The sequence below is a fragment of the Quercus suber genome, unplaced genomic scaffold (genome assembly GCF_002906115.3).
Source record: "Quercus suber isolate HL8 unplaced genomic scaffold, Cork oak 2.0 scaffold_146, whole genome shotgun sequence".
In the NCBI taxonomy this organism is placed as follows: Eukaryota; Viridiplantae; Streptophyta; class Magnoliopsida; order Fagales; family Fagaceae; genus Quercus; species Quercus suber.
The window spans coordinates 54,417-70,489 of record NW_027069607.1 but is presented as its reverse complement, the minus strand read 5'-3'; the positions used below and the strand labels follow the sequence as shown (position 1 = coordinate 70,489).

The window sequence follows — 16,073 nt, the reverse complement described above, 5'->3', positions numbered from 1 at the left end:
TTTTTCAGCCAAAATCCAATATATGCCTCGGTATCGCTGAAATGACTTGGTATGGCCGGTATTTAAACCGATAGTAAACAAATGTGTTTCTATACCGGCATAGGTTTTAGTATGAAAAATTCCAACAATACTAGCTACTTGATATAATACAAAATTGACTCCCTTGATGATGGGAAACATAATTGGGATGATTTAGCAATATAAATGATAAGGTGTAAGGCAATTTTCCTTTCACATGTAGCTAAAAATTGTTAATAATAAATCAAGTCAGTGTCCCAAAAATATTTACTCCTCGTTTTCTCCTATGCTTATCTTGCTAAATCACTATGTGGTTAAAAAAAAAATCACTATAATGTTGCCCTTTCATATATAGGATGCAAATAATCTAACAAAAACATATCTTGAGGTTATGGCCTCGTAACTTACAACAGCTAGTGGTCAATGGAATTATATATTTGTATATTGGATTTGGAAAAATTGTAACCAAATTATATATTATTATATAATAAAATTTGGATAGTAAAAGTTGTGATTGTACCAAATGACTCTCATAGGACTCATTATATTTATTAAGATGATTCTAAAAAATAGATTGGGCTTATCAAAAAATAAAGGTATGAAAGTGAAGAAAGTGATCATGATAAATGTCTTATATTTTGTAAAATAATATCACATTGATAAATTATAGACAAAATTTAGGGGAAAATAGTAAAACTAATGATCCAAGCCCAATGTTCCAACTTCCAATTATTGATCCATTTGCAACCAAGATACGAAGTTAAAATGTAAAATTAGTAACTTTTTTTTAGAGGAAGATAATGAAACATTGTTTTTTTTTTTTTCATTAACAAGCAATATTCTCATGCGATGCATGGATTAATAAAAAATTGTATGTAAAAGAAAGAAGATATCTTATTAATAGTATTGAAATTATCTTAATAAACTATATGAAATATTAGTGAGCTACATTACAAAAGCACATGTTAAAGAGTTACAATATAATATCATGTGATTAGGGATTTGTTTATTTCTCTTTCTCTTCAGTGACTGAAAATTTCTAAGTTGATAAAAAATCCTAAGGTGATTCAACTCAAAATTCCTTATTTGATGGAATCTCTCTAATTTTATATATCCTCTATTTTGTTTCAGGGAGCAAAACCCACCCAAGTTTTCTTGCCTCCTCCTCACTTTAATATGTGAGTTTCTTTTCGCTTAATGTTGAGAAAGTTGTGTATGTGTTGTTGTTGAAAAGCTACTTTAGAAGAACAATTTAGACAAAATTCTAAAGTTGTTTCTTAAAAAAAAAAAAAAAAAAAAATCTAAACTTATGATTTATTTAAAAATAAATTAAAATAATTTTTTTTTCTTTTCATTAATTTTTTGGAAGAACATGTTCATGTTCTTTATGTTCTTCCCCAAAACATTATTGATCATGTTCATGGCAAATTAATCCTTATTTTTTTTTTTTCTTGTACTTTCTTTGTAACCAAACACATCAAAATTCAAAAGTTGGATCAAACAATAATCAACCAATTAATATCAACAGATTTGCATACAAGAAATTTAAACCCAACGTACATTGACCAAAATTAACAGATCTGCATCCTTTTTGTTCACAAAATCAACACCAATCTCCCAGTTAGAAACCCACCAATCCGTCGAAACACAAAATCAGATCCAACTTCGAAACAAAAAATCATATTTGCCACAAACCCATAAACTCATATCAACAAAAATCACAACCCAAAAAAACCCACCATCGGAATTCACCACCACCTATCTCCACCGTGATCTCCACCACCAAGTTGAGAGATAGAGAGATTAAAGAGAGAGACCCACTGATCTAAGAGAGAGACACCGATTTGAGAGAGAGAAAAAGAAAAAGAAACAAAGGTAGAGACTTGTATTTGAAGATGAGTTAGCGAGAGAAAGGTGTTGGATAAATGGGTTATTGTTTTCAATTAAAATTAAAATTGAGAACATGATATTTGGGGAAGAACTCCGGTGAAGAACATGACCAAAAAAATGATGAAAAGAAAAGAATATAAAGAATATCTTATTTTAATTATTTTATTTATTAAAAATCTTAAGTTTAGAATTTATTATTATTATTTTAATGGCTACATAGGTGTTTTGTGTGCTAACTGTGCACTCTGTTTACCACGAAAGTTAATTTTTGTTAGTGAGATGACGGTAGGGACCGAAATGTAACTTTTTTTTTCCCCATTCTTTTTGGGACTAAAAGTGGTAAAATAGAAAACTAGGGACCAAAATGGGAAGGTGGTTGAAATGTAGAAACCAAAAATGTATTTCCTTAAAAAAAGAAAAAAAAAAAAGAAATACAAAATTTATACCTGTGGGACTAGAATATATATATATATATATAGCCAAAACTCAGAGAAAATCCAATTAGATTTTAATTAGATTATCAATTTTGTGTCATGTGTCCTATTTAATTTTTTATTTTGTGCCAAGTGAATTATTAAGTGTAAAAATCGAAGAGTCCAAATCTAATTAGATTCTAAATTGGATTTCAATTGGAGTCTAATTTTTTGCTACATGTTCATCTAAATTTTTAATTTTTGTGGCAAGTGAATTATTGAGTAAAAAAACCGAAAAATTTAAAGCCAATTAAATTCTAAATATATATATATATATATATATATTACTCTTTGGATTACATATTTTAGAAATGTATGGTTTAAAAAAAAAAAAAAAAGCTAATACTATGTATAATTTGAACCTCTTTTCAAAAAAAAATATATATAATTTGAACGATATATTGTGATTGTTTTTAATTGTACCTGAGCATATGCATGGGGCTACAAACTAGTGATAAATAAATGAAAAATACTTAGGTACTCCCAGAGTACAAGAATGGCAATGGGGTGGAGCGGGCTGAAGGATAGGGTCTTCACCTCTACCCTACCCCACACGACGGGAAAAATTTTCTTGCCCCATTCCCACCCTTTGGAGCCTTGTGAAGCCCCGCCCCAACCCGTAAAATTCTACATATCTCCAACAAAGATAATATAGAATAATGGGAAAGACAAAAAAATTTACATGAATAAAATGAAACAATGAATGTATATGCTAGCCAAATAAAAAATTACATTGAGTACAAAGTTCAATATAGGTTAGATGTTTATCAGTAGATTACGAAAATGTCTATCAACGTAGGTTAATGTATGTGTGTTTGTTTAAATAGTAAGGTTTTAGAGTATGAAGATTTTACAATTTAACCATTTTCAATGCGGAGTGAGGCGGGGCAGGGTGGATCTAAAAAGTCTAAACTTATCTGCACTCTGCTCCATGGTACGGAGCTAAAATCTCACCCTATTTTCGTCCCACCACCTTTGCGGGGAGGGGATAACTTGCGCGAGATGAAGCAAGGCGGGTCAAGCAAAGTGAGGCAAAATTTCCATCCCTAGCAGAGTTTAGTAAAGTAGTACTCCTTTCTCTCAAATTCATAATAGACCTCACCATGAATTTATTGAGTAGATCCTACTATGAATTTATGGAGAGTAGGGGTGTCAATTTGGGTTAGCGTGTCGGGTTCGTGTCGTGTCGAGGTAGGGGTATTTGACTAAATGGCTCAACCCTAACCTGACTCATTTAATAATCGTGTCATGATCCTTCAACCTTAACCCGACCTGTTAATAAGGTGAGTTGACCTAACCTAACCCATTTGACACGCTTAATAAACAAGTCATGTTGTGTTGACACAAATGTAACACAACCAATTTCAACCTGCATAATATTAAATATAACATCTATCTAGAAATAAGTTTTTTTACATCCCAAAAAGCAGTGCATACACTTCAAGTCTTCAACCCACATTCAAAATAATATAGTTCAACAAAAATATAACATTCATTTAGAAATAAGTTCTTTACACTCCAAAAGAAGTGCATATACTTTAACCCAAATTCAAAATAACAACATTTAACAAAAATAAAATAACATAGTTCAACAAAAATATAATATCCTTAGAACTCGCCAAATGCTAAATATTAATATTGAAAGAATTTGAGCAAACAGTAGACTAATCCTGACTATGACCACGATTACCATCTATATATTCTTTGTTGATGGCCAAATTCATAACATCTTCCACAAGCTCATCCAATTTCATCTGTGCAAGTTTTATGCCAAAAAAAAAAAAGTATTATTAGTTCTAGGGTCTTTAAAGTTTCAATTTTCAATTATATCCCTTGTAAATTTTTGTAATTACTCACTTTTCTTTTTAAATTTAAAATATATGTTGGATATAAAAGGTATTTGACAAATCTAAAATAAAATAAATATTTATTTATTATACGAGTTGTTGTTGAGGCTCATTTTTTTTATGAAGCCCAGCAGGCCCAAGGCCCAGAGTTGCGGGCGAACTGAAAGAAACACCAAAAAGAAAAAAGAAGGCATATGGATGGTTCAAGGGTCCATGAGATGGGTCCAGAAGAAGCAAATGGGCTTGAATAGGCCCGGAAAGAGAAAAGAAACAAATCCATGGAAAGGATGAGGGAAAAGAAAGAAAGGGCCATAGTAGGCCCACTGCAATAAGAAAAAAAAGAGAGTAACAGGCAAATGGAGAACCTATGAGCCCAAAGGATAAAGTTTATAGAGAAAATTGGGCCAAGGAAGCCTAAAGTGAGTTAGTAAAGAAATCCATGTGTGAAACAAAACCAAAATGGGCTAATGATGCCCACAAGAAAAAAGAGACGTTGGAGCCCACAAGAAATAAGAAGAGGAATCCAGTAAGTATACTGGGAGGGAAAGCACACGGCAGGCCCAAACTAAAGGGAATAGCAACTTGGCATGGCAGGAGGCACAAAGCCATAAAGCGAAATGCCCAAACTAAAGGGAAGCCCACTACAGAGCTCAACCCTCTAAAGAAAGGGACAACACATGGGCGTTGGCCTGCCGGAAAAACAATCCACACCAGAAAATGCCAAAAAAGTGCACGGCAGGATATGCGCACCCATTTTCAGACCTCGGCAAACGAATGAAACATCAATAAGGTAATGCATGTGAACGACTCAAGCATCACCAGCCTATACCCAGCCACTATGGGAAAAGGTGACGTCATGGGTGAGGGCACGGTCTGGCGGTGGGGAGAGGAGCGGGAACCCGTTTTGCGTTTCTTGCCCAGACTCTTTCGGTGGGCACAGTCCTGCTAGGATGACATGCCACCCAAAAGAGGTAAGGGTGGGTAAGAACCGCTGGGTGCATGCCATGAGAGACCAAGTGAAAGAGAGGACACACTGGACGAAGTAGAAAAGGAACCTTCATTGTCTGAAAGCCACAGGTCAATGGTGGATCTAAACCACTTTGACTCGGTAAGTGGATGGCAAAATGCTACGATAACAGAACAGAGTCATAGGAAGGCTAGAACAGTAAAATCGGCCACGGCAGGCCCTATATAAGGAACCCGTGGCTGTGTGCAAAAGGGAGGCGAAAAAGAGAAGTCATAGAGAAAACAGAGAGAAAAGAATTGGAAGAAAGAAAACAGAGAGAAAGGAATTCTAAGAGAGAAAAGAAAAACAGAGTGTTTATGGCAGGCATGCACCTAAATGGGTTAACCCTCCTCTCTCCCTCAATAGCCTTGTCCTCAATAGGAAATACAAGTCTATACCTGGGCACATACCATTTGGGATCGTCCTCTCAAAGCAATTAATTTCATCAAGTGAAGTTACTTGCGTTGAGGGAGTGGTTTTCCCTTCCGTGGTTGGAATCCTGCGGTAATACTTAGTCTGGCAGACTCATTCTTTTTTACTCTATTAATCCCGCTCTAATCCTTTGTTTAAGTGTTATTCTTTAAAAGCGAGACCTTTTAAGTTATTTATCTTGTTTATTGCGGCAGAAATAGAGACTGCATTTTCTTTACGCTTTTCTATATTACGTCTGCCTGCCATAACTTGTTAACAATAACTCTGCCTGTTGTGGGCTCTTAAATAGACTTTGGCAGACGCGGCAAAGATTGTGCACAAGCCAGGCCAAGGTGTGCTCCAATTGGGCCGGTCCCGACTCCTCAACCAGAAACAACTTGGGCTTGGAGCGGCAGGAATTTGCCCAACATCTCCATCAAGGCCCACCCCCTTACAGTTGTTAAATGAGTCATTTCGGGTTGACATAAATAAATTAGCGTGTTAAACATGTCTATTGCGAGTTATGCGGGTTGATCTGCTTATGACACGTTTCTTATTGTGTCGCTTTCGGGTTGACCTGTTTATGACCCAAACCCATTAAGGTCCAACCCTAACTCGAAAAAATTTGTGTCGAGTTCGTGTCGTATTCGTGGGTTGGGTCGAACATTGACGAGTGAGCACCGTCTACTGTGCTAGGAGAGAAACCTAAGAATTACTCTAAATAAATAAATAACAAGCAAAACAAAAACTCGGCGTTTCAGCGAAATAGGGCATCAGTAAATTCTCCTTCTTCGGCTCTGCCTCACGAATCTGTTCCTTCACAACCCTTCCCCATACAAAAGTTTTGAACCGACTTTCTCCCCCCCCAAAAAAAAAAGGGTTTTGCACCGACTTTCAAATCCTTTATATCTCTCTCTCTCTCAGGAAATTCAAACCAAAAACCAAAAATCACTGCCTCTCCGTGACTTTAGATTCCCAATCCCAAAAGAAGTACTTGTTTTTCGGGTAACTTCAAATCCTTCACTTTAACCCAACAAATACTTCTTCTTCTTCATCTTACTTACCTTCATGGCCAACTCCTCTAAATCGAAACGCCAGAAACTCTATTGCAGAGAAGAAACAATGGGTGCGGATAGGATCAGTGATCTTCCGGATTGTCTTCTCATTCACATCCTTTCACTCCTCGGAACCAAACAGGCCATCCAAACAAGCAGGTTGTCAAGTAGGTGGAAACTCCTCTGGACTTACGTCCCAAAACTCAACCTCGACACTGACAGTTTTCCAAAGTTTGAGTGTGATAAAGTTGGTTCGATTATCAACTTTGAATGCTATGTGTCCCAGGTTTTGGCTAAACACAAAGCAAAGTACCTCCGAAATTTTCGCTTGAAATACAAGTTATATCATCAGAAACGTCTTGACAGATGGATTTCCACCTTTACTACTTCTGCTCTTAACCTCCAGGAACTTGATCTCCAGATTATCAATTTTCCTACTCCTACTCCTACTCCTACTGACTGCTTTTGGAAGTTGCCACATAGCATATTCTATTGCAACAAATTAGCGGTTCTGAAAATAGAAGGGCACATTGTTCTCGATCCTTCGTCTTCATCATCCTTTCAACTCAACACACTGAAGATACTGCGTCTTGAAAGTATTACTTTCGCAAATTGCGACTCTTTCGTGACACTCCTCTCTTTTTGCCCAGTCCTTGAAGATTTGACCTTGAAAATAGATGATTACAAGGAATTCAAATTTAAAATTTGTGTACCTACTTTGAAAAGATTGAGTGTCTCCTATTTAAATAACAAACTCAAAATAGACACCCCATCTCTTGAGTACTTTGATTTTGAGGTAATTTCACCCTTATTTCTTTTTTGTTCTAACCATTGTTACAAGCTTTTATATATGTTGTTGTGCTTAAAATCTCTCTTCCTGCAGTGTCAACGCAGCTATGGTTCGATTTGTCCTACCAGGTTCCAGAATTTGGTCTGCCTGGTTTTCAAATATAATGGGCATAACTTGAGTGTGCTAGAGGCGTTGCTCCTACGGGCTCCTAATCTACGAGTTGTTTTAGTTGATAAGGTTAGTTTAGTTAATCAAAGGATTTCTTTTATTTTATTTTATTTTTTTATATACTTTTCCCTAAATTTAAATTATTTATCTGTTGTCATGAAGTACCATAACCATGTGTCGTGTCATCATCAGATTGCTAAAGCTCGTACACAGAAATTATTCTGGACTGAGCCACCAAATGATCCTAATTCTTTGTTATCACACCTTACAACATTTTACTTTCGAGGATATAAAGGATTAAAACATGAAGTGGATTTTGTAAAATTTATTCTAAAGGAGGCAAGAGTCTTGAAGGCAGTGAGAATCGAAGTTCATCATCATTCTAAGTTGAACAGAAGTGTTTTTGAGGAACTATCCATATTCCCAAGGCGCTCTAGCACATGTCTACTTTCAGTTAAATAAGGTACTAAACTAGTTTATAAATGGTAGTCATCAATAAACTCCGTAGGCATGTTACAAATTTTTTATTTTTATTTTTTATGGTAAATTATAAATCATTCCCTCTAAACTTGTGCATGCTTTCAATTTCCTTTTAAGTTCTTTTCCCCCCTTCATTTTAGCCATTTGAATTATAAATCATTCCCTTTGTTTCTTGGGTTTGGTGAAACCTTTGTGCAAACACCTTCATAAGAAAGGCATAGTTCTATTTGAAATTACGCTAAAATATCGATAAAAAGGAAAAGCTTCTAGATATACTTGAAGCATGCTGGATCTTTCAGTTGGTTGCCTAGTTGTAACAATTGAAATGGTAAAATAATTAAGTGTGTCTATTCAAAGTTTGAACTATAGAAAAAAAGAGAGTAAGTTATGTGTACTCCATAGGGGTTAGATATGCTTCTAATGCACTTTTGAGTAGAAGAAATGATAAAGCCAAATCTCGAAGGTAAATTTTTTTGGGAGATTTCATTTTTTATTGGTTTGTCTTTGTTAGATAGTTGTATGTCCTTTGTTTATTGATGTGCTTCTTGATTCGTGGAGAAAAGGTTCTTAGTCTACACCTACAAATCTCGGTGCTTCTTGTTGCTTCTTGTACAACCTCTTTTCCCTCTCTACTCTTTCTTTTTTATCCATGCCAAAAGCTTGAAGTTTACGGAATCAAAAGTTGAGTTGCTTCCTTTTTCTGTTGTAATACATACAAATGAGTTCTTGTTTAATCAATATATGGTTTTGTCAAGCTTCCTAGTTTCTACTTCGATGACATCATTACTAGCTCTTCCCCCTCTCCATTCTGTATTTATATTTGTTTTAAGCGTTGATTAAATATATGTTGGGTTGAGCTACAATGATAGAATGAGCAACTTTATCACATTGTTGGCTTAAAAGCATCGATCTAGAGATGTTGGCAGGCATTTGTGATCTTTCTTGGCGCATTCTATTTTTGTTTTAATTCGAATAAGAAAACCTGTTTTTTAGTAGTCGATTGCATTCAATATATCATAATTGTTGCGAGTTCTGCTTGCCTACCCTTTCAAGTATTGGGGTCTACTTTCTCATCAGATTGATTTTGTGTATCTTATTGCTACTCTTTGCCTACCCTTTCTAGTATTTGGGGTTTCTCATTACGCCGATTTGTGTAGTTTATTGTTTCTCTAGCTTGTTATTAGGGTTTTTTGCGTAAAGAAACACTTGACTAATACTATTTTTAATTTTATATCACTATAAAAGTTAAGAGAATACTGTTTTCTAGTTTATAGGTTGAAAGGTTTTTGTTGGATCCGGATCCTCTCCATTTCCCTTTGAAATGGAGAGGCTCTAGTGCACGGTGAGGATTTCTTTGAAAATGATCCACGCTCAAAAATGATCCACGTCATTTAAAATGTAAACACCACACTTAAACTGGAGTTAACGCACTTAACTGGGGTTTAACTCAACCGGTTATTAACTCAGCATATTCTTCTCTCACCTGAAATTTCAATGTTCAAACTCTCATCTCCAAAGGATTTTCTTTCTCCATCCCACGGTCCTCACCGTCGCCAGTGCCACTAGCCATTGTGCTATTCTTTTCTCTCACTAGCCCATCTGAAATTTCAAAGTTCAAACTCTCATCTCCAAGGATTTTCTCTCTCCTTCCCACGGCCCTCATCGTCGCCGGTGCCACCAGACATCATGCCAAGCCACTGTTGTTGCGCGGGCTATGTCTCATCATCGTGTAGGCAATGAGCTAGCGATTCAAGCCTCTCCTTCTCAGGTATATTATATATGATTAAATAACTAAAATTATCATTAATTTTTTTAAAATTTAACTTAATTTGTTTGATTTATTAATCATATCAGTTTATTTATACTTTTTTTAATTGTTCATATAGTTTATTCTGTGTTCATGTTGATTTGGTAACTCATTATTAGGGATTTGGTGTATTTTAATTAGGGTTTTAGAAGAGCATATAAATGGGGTTTATATCAAAATTATTTGTTATTTGTGGAATTGGGTGTGAGGAATTTGTGTTTGATTTGATTTATATGAATCATGCTTTGATAGGTGAGAAAATCAGCGAGTGGAAGCTCTATTTGGATGGTATGAAAATGAAGGGGAAAAAAGGGCATAAATAGGCTTTCATAGAATAATATTTGATTAGTTCTGGAATCGGGTGTGAGGAGCTATGTTTGACTAGATTTATATAAATCATGCTTGATGAGTGAGAAATTCATAAGTGAAGCACTGTTTGGTTGGTAAGAAAATGGAAAAAATATATATATTAAAAAAATTAAAGCTTTGAAGCCTAGACTTGATATATATATATATATATATATATATTTTTTTTTTTTTAAAATTAAAGCTTTGAAGCCTAGACTTGATATATATATATATATATATATATATTTTTTTTTTTTTGGGTATCTGAAAATTCAAGAGATTTCCTCAAACATGTTATGCAGAAGTATTTCACTATAACTGAGTGGAGGGCTCGAGGTTTTTGTCTTATGTAGTTTAAGTTATGAGAGGAGGTTAGAAATTTTTGTTTTGTTTTGTTGGATTTTCCTTCTGAAATATCTCCATCAGCTATATCAAACTTTTATCAGAATTAGGACTTACCTTTTGGTTATTGACACATGGAAACTGTTTTACTCAAAAGGAACTTAAAAGGTTGGTGGCTTATGCTAGAAGCAGTGCAAACTTGTTGAACAAACTCATCTTGCAGGACTAGATTTATTCCTATAAATGGGGGGTGAGTCTGAAACATTTGTCAGGTTTTAGAGGGTTATGGTTTTTTAATTTTTTGATTTCTATGTACATGAGTTGTTACAACATCATTTTTTTCTTGCAGTGCCTTTGGAGCTATGATACATCCCAAAGCTTCGATACTAAAAGAACTTACATAACAAAGAAGCATCATACATTCATACCAAGAAATGGGGCAAGTTGTTTAACACGAGGCACGTCAAAGTGATCAAGCTAAGATTGAAAATTGTAGACTTTGGATGGAATGTATAGTCAAGTGTGGAAGTGGCTGACATTGTTATCAAAGTGTTTATTTCCATAGAACTCTTGTTATTATGGCCTTTGTAATCAAAATGTACATTTTAATAAAATTTGTTCTTTTTTGGATCAAATTTTGATTGTAACGGGCCATCAATTATTCAACTTGAAGCAATTTACTTTATGGTTGATGATGCCTTATGAACTCTTCAACTTGAAGCAATTTACTTTATTGTTGATGATGCCTTATGAATTCATAGTGATGTGAATGTTACATATTCCTTTAGTTTATGATTTCTTTAAAAGAACACAAAAATAGGAAAATATGTTATACACAAGTACGCACCAGTTGCAATGTTTTAAGAGCTCTAAATATTAATGTAAAAGGGTGATTTAATAGCTTTGAATGTTAACGTAAAAGTGCATCAGCACTATTATACACGAGTGAGTACTGCTAAAAATATGTACATATGAAAACCAACATATTTAAGCATCTTCAAAAGCCAACTACAAAAACTATCCAAAAACTTGATACAAAATGTGCAAATAATAGTCCAAGACTCCAAGTTGTCCTACAAGCTAGAATATATCAAATGTGAATCTTTACTAGAATTGAATTTTAAAGTTGCTCAGTTCAAGATACATTGTCTTCAACGAGGCATGGAATACTTCAAAACCTTTCAAAACCTTTTCTTGATAACGAGCAAAATTTGGTACATGAAACTTTGCATAACAAAGCTTGCACTTGACTTTATCAATAACACTTATACCCTTCTCTTCAAACCTTTTTACAGTTGGGCTGCTAGGCTGCTTCTAGTCTTCAACTCATTTTTTTTTTTTTTGATAAGTAAAAAGATGTATATTCAAAGAGCTACCTCATGAAAAACAAAAGGTAGAGCAAGGAGTACAGAGAAGGAAACAAACAACAAGAAAAAACAACAAAACAAACAAAAGCCAACATAAGAACTAAGTATAGAGCAGAGAATTAAGGAACAAAGGGAGAGAGTCACTAGAGGTGATTCCCCAAGCCCTAGTCCAATCAAAAAGAGAACCACTAAAGAAAGCGAGCAACTGATTATCGGATTTGTCCGTATCCTCAAAAGTTCTCCAATTCCGCTCCCTCCAGATACACCACTTAAGGCACAAAGGAGCTAAATTCCAAATGCTAGAAGAATGCTTTCCAAACCAATTCCACCAACCAAAAAGCGTATCTGCAACCGATCTTGGCAGAACCCAAGAGATCCCAAAAGTTCTAAAAACCAAGCTCCACAGCAGATAAGCTTTTTCATAATGAAGAAGTAGATGATTCACCGTCTCCCCATTACTACGACACATAATGCACCGGTCAACAAAAGCCACTCCTCTACACCTCAGAATGTCTCCTGTAAGAATCTTCTCCCAAGTTGCAGTCCAAACAAAGAAAGAGGCGCGCGGAGGAGCCTTAACCTTCCAAATACCTTTCCAAGGAAAGATAATAGGCAAAGGACAACGAAGCTTGTTGTAGAAAGAGCAGATGTCAAAATCCCCCTTCTTTGTCAACATCCACCTCATACGGTCTCCAAGCTCAGAACGAGGCAAATTAGAACCCAAGGTACGGAGGAATTCATCCACCTCACCCATCTCCCAATCATTAGGATCCCTTAGCAAGCGAACATTCCAGCTTCTCTGAGCCTCCATCCCCAACCTTTCGAGAGACAAGGCCACTAATGCCTCTCTATTAGAAGCAATCCCATACACTAATGGGAAGGATCGATGGAGTGGTAAGTCCCCACACCACCTATCTGTCCAAAACTTCACTCTATCCCCCACCCCTACTTCAAACTGAATGCATTTACTAAACACCTCCCAACCTTTTCAAATACTTCTCCATAAACTGCACCCATAGGCACCCCTACCCAGCTTAGAAGACTAACCCCCCCACTCTTCCCCAAACTTCGAAACTACAACCCTCCTCCAGAGACGAGTCTCCTCAACCCCAAACCGCCATAACCATTTTGGCTTTGTTGAAAGTGGTTATTTTCCTAACACCCAGACCACCGTTCGCCTTAGGAGCACACACCTTATCCCACCCCACCAAGTGAGCCTTCGAATCCCCCCACAAGAAGTCCCTTTGCATCTTCTCAATCTTATTCGCCACATGCGATGGAATGGTAAAAAGAGACAAATAATAAGTAGGAAGGCTAGATAGCGTACTCTTAAGTAACGTCAGTCTTTCCACCTTTCGACAAATACAGCTTCTTCCACCCAGCCAGCTTACACTTAATTTTCTCCAAAATAGGATTCCAAATAGAGGGAGACTTATGAGGAGCCCCTAGCGGCATACCTAGATAGGTCATAGGCAAAGTCCCAATCCTACAACCCAGAATCTCTGCCAAGGCATGCACATTATTAACCTCTCCTATTGGAACCATCTCGCTTTTCAGGACATTAACCTTCAAACCTGTCACAACCTGAAAACAAAGGAGAAGCATCCGAATGTGAAGGATCTGATCCTCTTCCGCATCACAAAAAAGAATAATGTCATCCGCAAACAGAAGATGAGAGACACATTCCCCTTCACCCCGTCTACGATCTGCCTTAAAACCCCTGATCAAACTAGCACCTTCAACTCTTTTCAGCATTCTGCTTAAAACCTCCATAATAACCAGAAACAACATAGGAGATAGCGGGTCCCCTTGTCTCAAACCCCTCGTGCTCCTAAAGAAGTCAGCTGGAGTTTCATTAACCAAAATAGAGAAATGAACAGTTGAAATACAAGTCCGGATCCATCTACACCATTTCTCTCCAAAGCCCATTCTCTTCAAGAGATCTAATAAAGTCTCCCAATTCACGTGGTCATAAGCTTTCTCGATATCAAGCTTACAAATAACCCTTGGAGTCTTACTCTTAACACGGCTATCAACACACTCATTAGCAATGAGAACTGAGTCAAGAATTTGTCTACCTCCCACAAAACTATTCTGGGACTCAGAGATCAGTTGGTCTAAAACCGTCTTCAAGCGATTTGCCAAAACCTTAGACAAGATCTTGTACAAGCTCCCCACCAAGCTAATAGACCTGAAATCTCGGATATTGGAAGCATCATTCTTCTTAGGAATTAAGGCTATGAAAGTAGCGTTCAGAGATTTCTCAAACTTACTGTGGAGATAGAACTCCTCAAAAACTGCTAGAACATCTCTTTCCACCATTCTCCAGCAATGGTGAAAGAAGTCCATGGAAAAACCATCTGGACCTGGGGCTGTATCCCCAGCCAACTCATTAACAGCTAAAAGAATCTCCTCCTTCTCAAACCTCCTTTCAAGCCAGCACCTCTCCGACCCATCTATCTGATCGAACTCCAAACATTCCGCAAAAGGCCTCCACTCCTTTGTCTCCTGATACAAATTTTTATAAAATTGAACCACTTGAGCAGCCACCTCAGACGACTCCTCATACACCACCCCATCCACCTCCAAAATTCTTAGATGGTTAAACCTTCTACGGGAATTAGCCATCTTATGGAAGAATTTAGTATTATTATCTCCTTCTTTAATCCATAACATTCTTGATTTCTGTCTCCATGAGATTTCTTCCAAAGAGAGAAGACTCTCTACTTCGGATCTCACCACAATTCTCTCGCATAACTCTGCATTAGAGAGGCCAAACTCCCCTTCCTTGGCATCAAGCAATTTCAAAGCCTCTAATAATTGGGACTTTTTGCGTCTGACATGACCAAACTCCGACCGGTTCCACTGAATGATATCTTCTTTTAAGGCCTTCAATTTTTTGGCAAACACAAAGCTAGTAGTACCAGAGAAAGAATGCCGATTCCACCAAGAGTGAACTCTATCAATGAACCCGTCCGTCTTTAACCACATATTCTCAAACCTAAACGGACTTTTCCCCCTCGCCATTCCCCCTACCTCCACCAGAATTGGGAAATGATCTGAAACATGACGAGGTAAAATCCGTTGGATCACATCCGGGTATTGCTCTTCCCAATCGTGAGACACCAACACTCTGTCTATCCTAGACATCGAAGGCTGATCGGAGCTGCTAGACCAGGTAAAACTCCCTCCCTCTAAAGGCAAATCAATCAAATTAAGATCCTCAATGAACTCCAAAAAAAGTTCCATAGCCGGAGTAAGACGGGAGTTACCCGACCGTTCACTTGGGAAACGAACAATATTAAAATCCCCAATGCAACACCAAGGAACGTTCCAATATTGGTGAGTACCAACCAACTCGTCCCACATGAGTCCTCTCGCATTATTATCAATTGGGCCATAAACCCCATAACACGCCCAGGTAAAGCCATCCCCCACCCCTTTCCACAGAACAGACACAGAAAAGGAACCCAGAAGAAAGTCCAACCTCTCCAATACCCTCCTATCCCACATCAACAAAACCCTACCCGCCGTTTGGACAGCATCTAAAACCACCCAATCCACAAAGGGACAGCTCCACAGGCTGCCAACCATTTGTCTGTCCAAGCCAGATAGCTTGGTCTCTTGAAGGCAAATTACATCACACTTCCACTCACGCAATAAATTTTTCACAACTGACCATTTCTGACAATCATTCAAACCCCTAACATTCTAAGAAAGAATTTTTAAATTCATAAAGACATGAAAATCCCAATTGATGAAATAGTTCAGCAACCTACACTCTACTTGCCATCATAGTTAACCGAAGATTGCAAGTTCCTCAACTCTCTCTTCCCTCTATTCTTTTTAATGAGAGCTTTTCTAGGAATTGCAGCTTTCCTGTTCAACACTTTGACATCCTCCGTCTCCTTCTCAATCTTTTGTAACAGAGCAATACATAACTTCTCATGTCGACTCAGAGGAAGCCCCACCAGCTTACTAAAACCAGGAAGTCTGTTCTTCACCCAACTAGAAATATCTAACGTATCCACACATTCCAATGCCTCATAATCACAATCCAACTCAGCTGCC

General features: G+C 37.0%; 2 protein-coding genes across 5 annotated transcripts; one reads left to right on the top strand and one right to left on the bottom strand.

Annotated features, from left to right (window-relative positions):
* The first annotated feature begins 6,431 nt into the window (after positions 1 to 6,431).
* LOC112000156 (putative FBD-associated F-box protein At5g56820) lies at positions 6,432 to 11,416 on the top strand. Of its 4 annotated transcripts, XM_065776954.1 has the most exons (4): positions 6,432 to 7,496; positions 7,584 to 7,727; positions 7,851 to 8,121; positions 10,985 to 11,416. In XM_065776954.1, the coding sequence occupies exons 1-3, from the start codon at positions 6,714 to 6,716 to the stop codon at positions 8,118 to 8,120; spliced, it is 1,197 nt and encodes a 398-aa protein (XP_065633026.1). In that variant the 5' UTR covers positions 6,432 to 6,713; the 3' UTR covers position 8,121; positions 10,985 to 11,416. The 4 variants fall into 4 exon arrangements, 1 of the variants encoding a protein (XP_065633026.1); XR_010630280.1 differs by lacking the exons at positions 6,432 to 7,496; positions 7,584 to 7,727; positions 7,851 to 8,121 and adding exons at positions 9,090 to 9,906; positions 10,793 to 10,885 and having other exon boundaries at positions 10,985 to 11,391; XR_010630281.1 differs by lacking the exons at positions 6,432 to 7,496; positions 7,584 to 7,727; positions 7,851 to 8,121 and adding exons at positions 10,512 to 10,664; positions 10,793 to 10,885.
* A 686-nt stretch (positions 11,417 to 12,102) lies between these two features.
* On the bottom strand, positions 12,103 to 12,813 carry LOC136068995 (uncharacterized). Its single transcript, XM_065777008.1, has one exon. It carries the CDS (start codon positions 12,811 to 12,813, stop codon positions 12,103 to 12,105), a length of 711 nt encoding a protein of 236 aa, XP_065633080.1.
* Positions 12,814 to 16,073: the final 3,260 nt, after the last annotated feature.

Coding starts and splice junctions, on each gene's coding strand:
- LOC112000156 (XM_065776954.1), top strand. CDS start 6,714: ATGGCCAACTCCTCTAAATCGAAACGCCAGAAACTCTATTGCAGAGAA. Junction 7,497..7,583: donor TTGAGTACTTTGATTTTGAG/GTAATTTCACCC, acceptor CTCTTCCTGCAG/TGTCAACGCAGCTATGGTTC. Junction 7,728..7,850: donor GAGTTGTTTTAGTTGATAAG/GTTAGTTTAGTT, acceptor TGTCATCATCAG/ATTGCTAAAGCTCGTACACA.
- LOC136068995 (XM_065777008.1), bottom strand. CDS start 12,813: ATGGAGGCTCAGAGAAGCTGGAATGTTCGCTTGCTAAGGGATCCTAAT.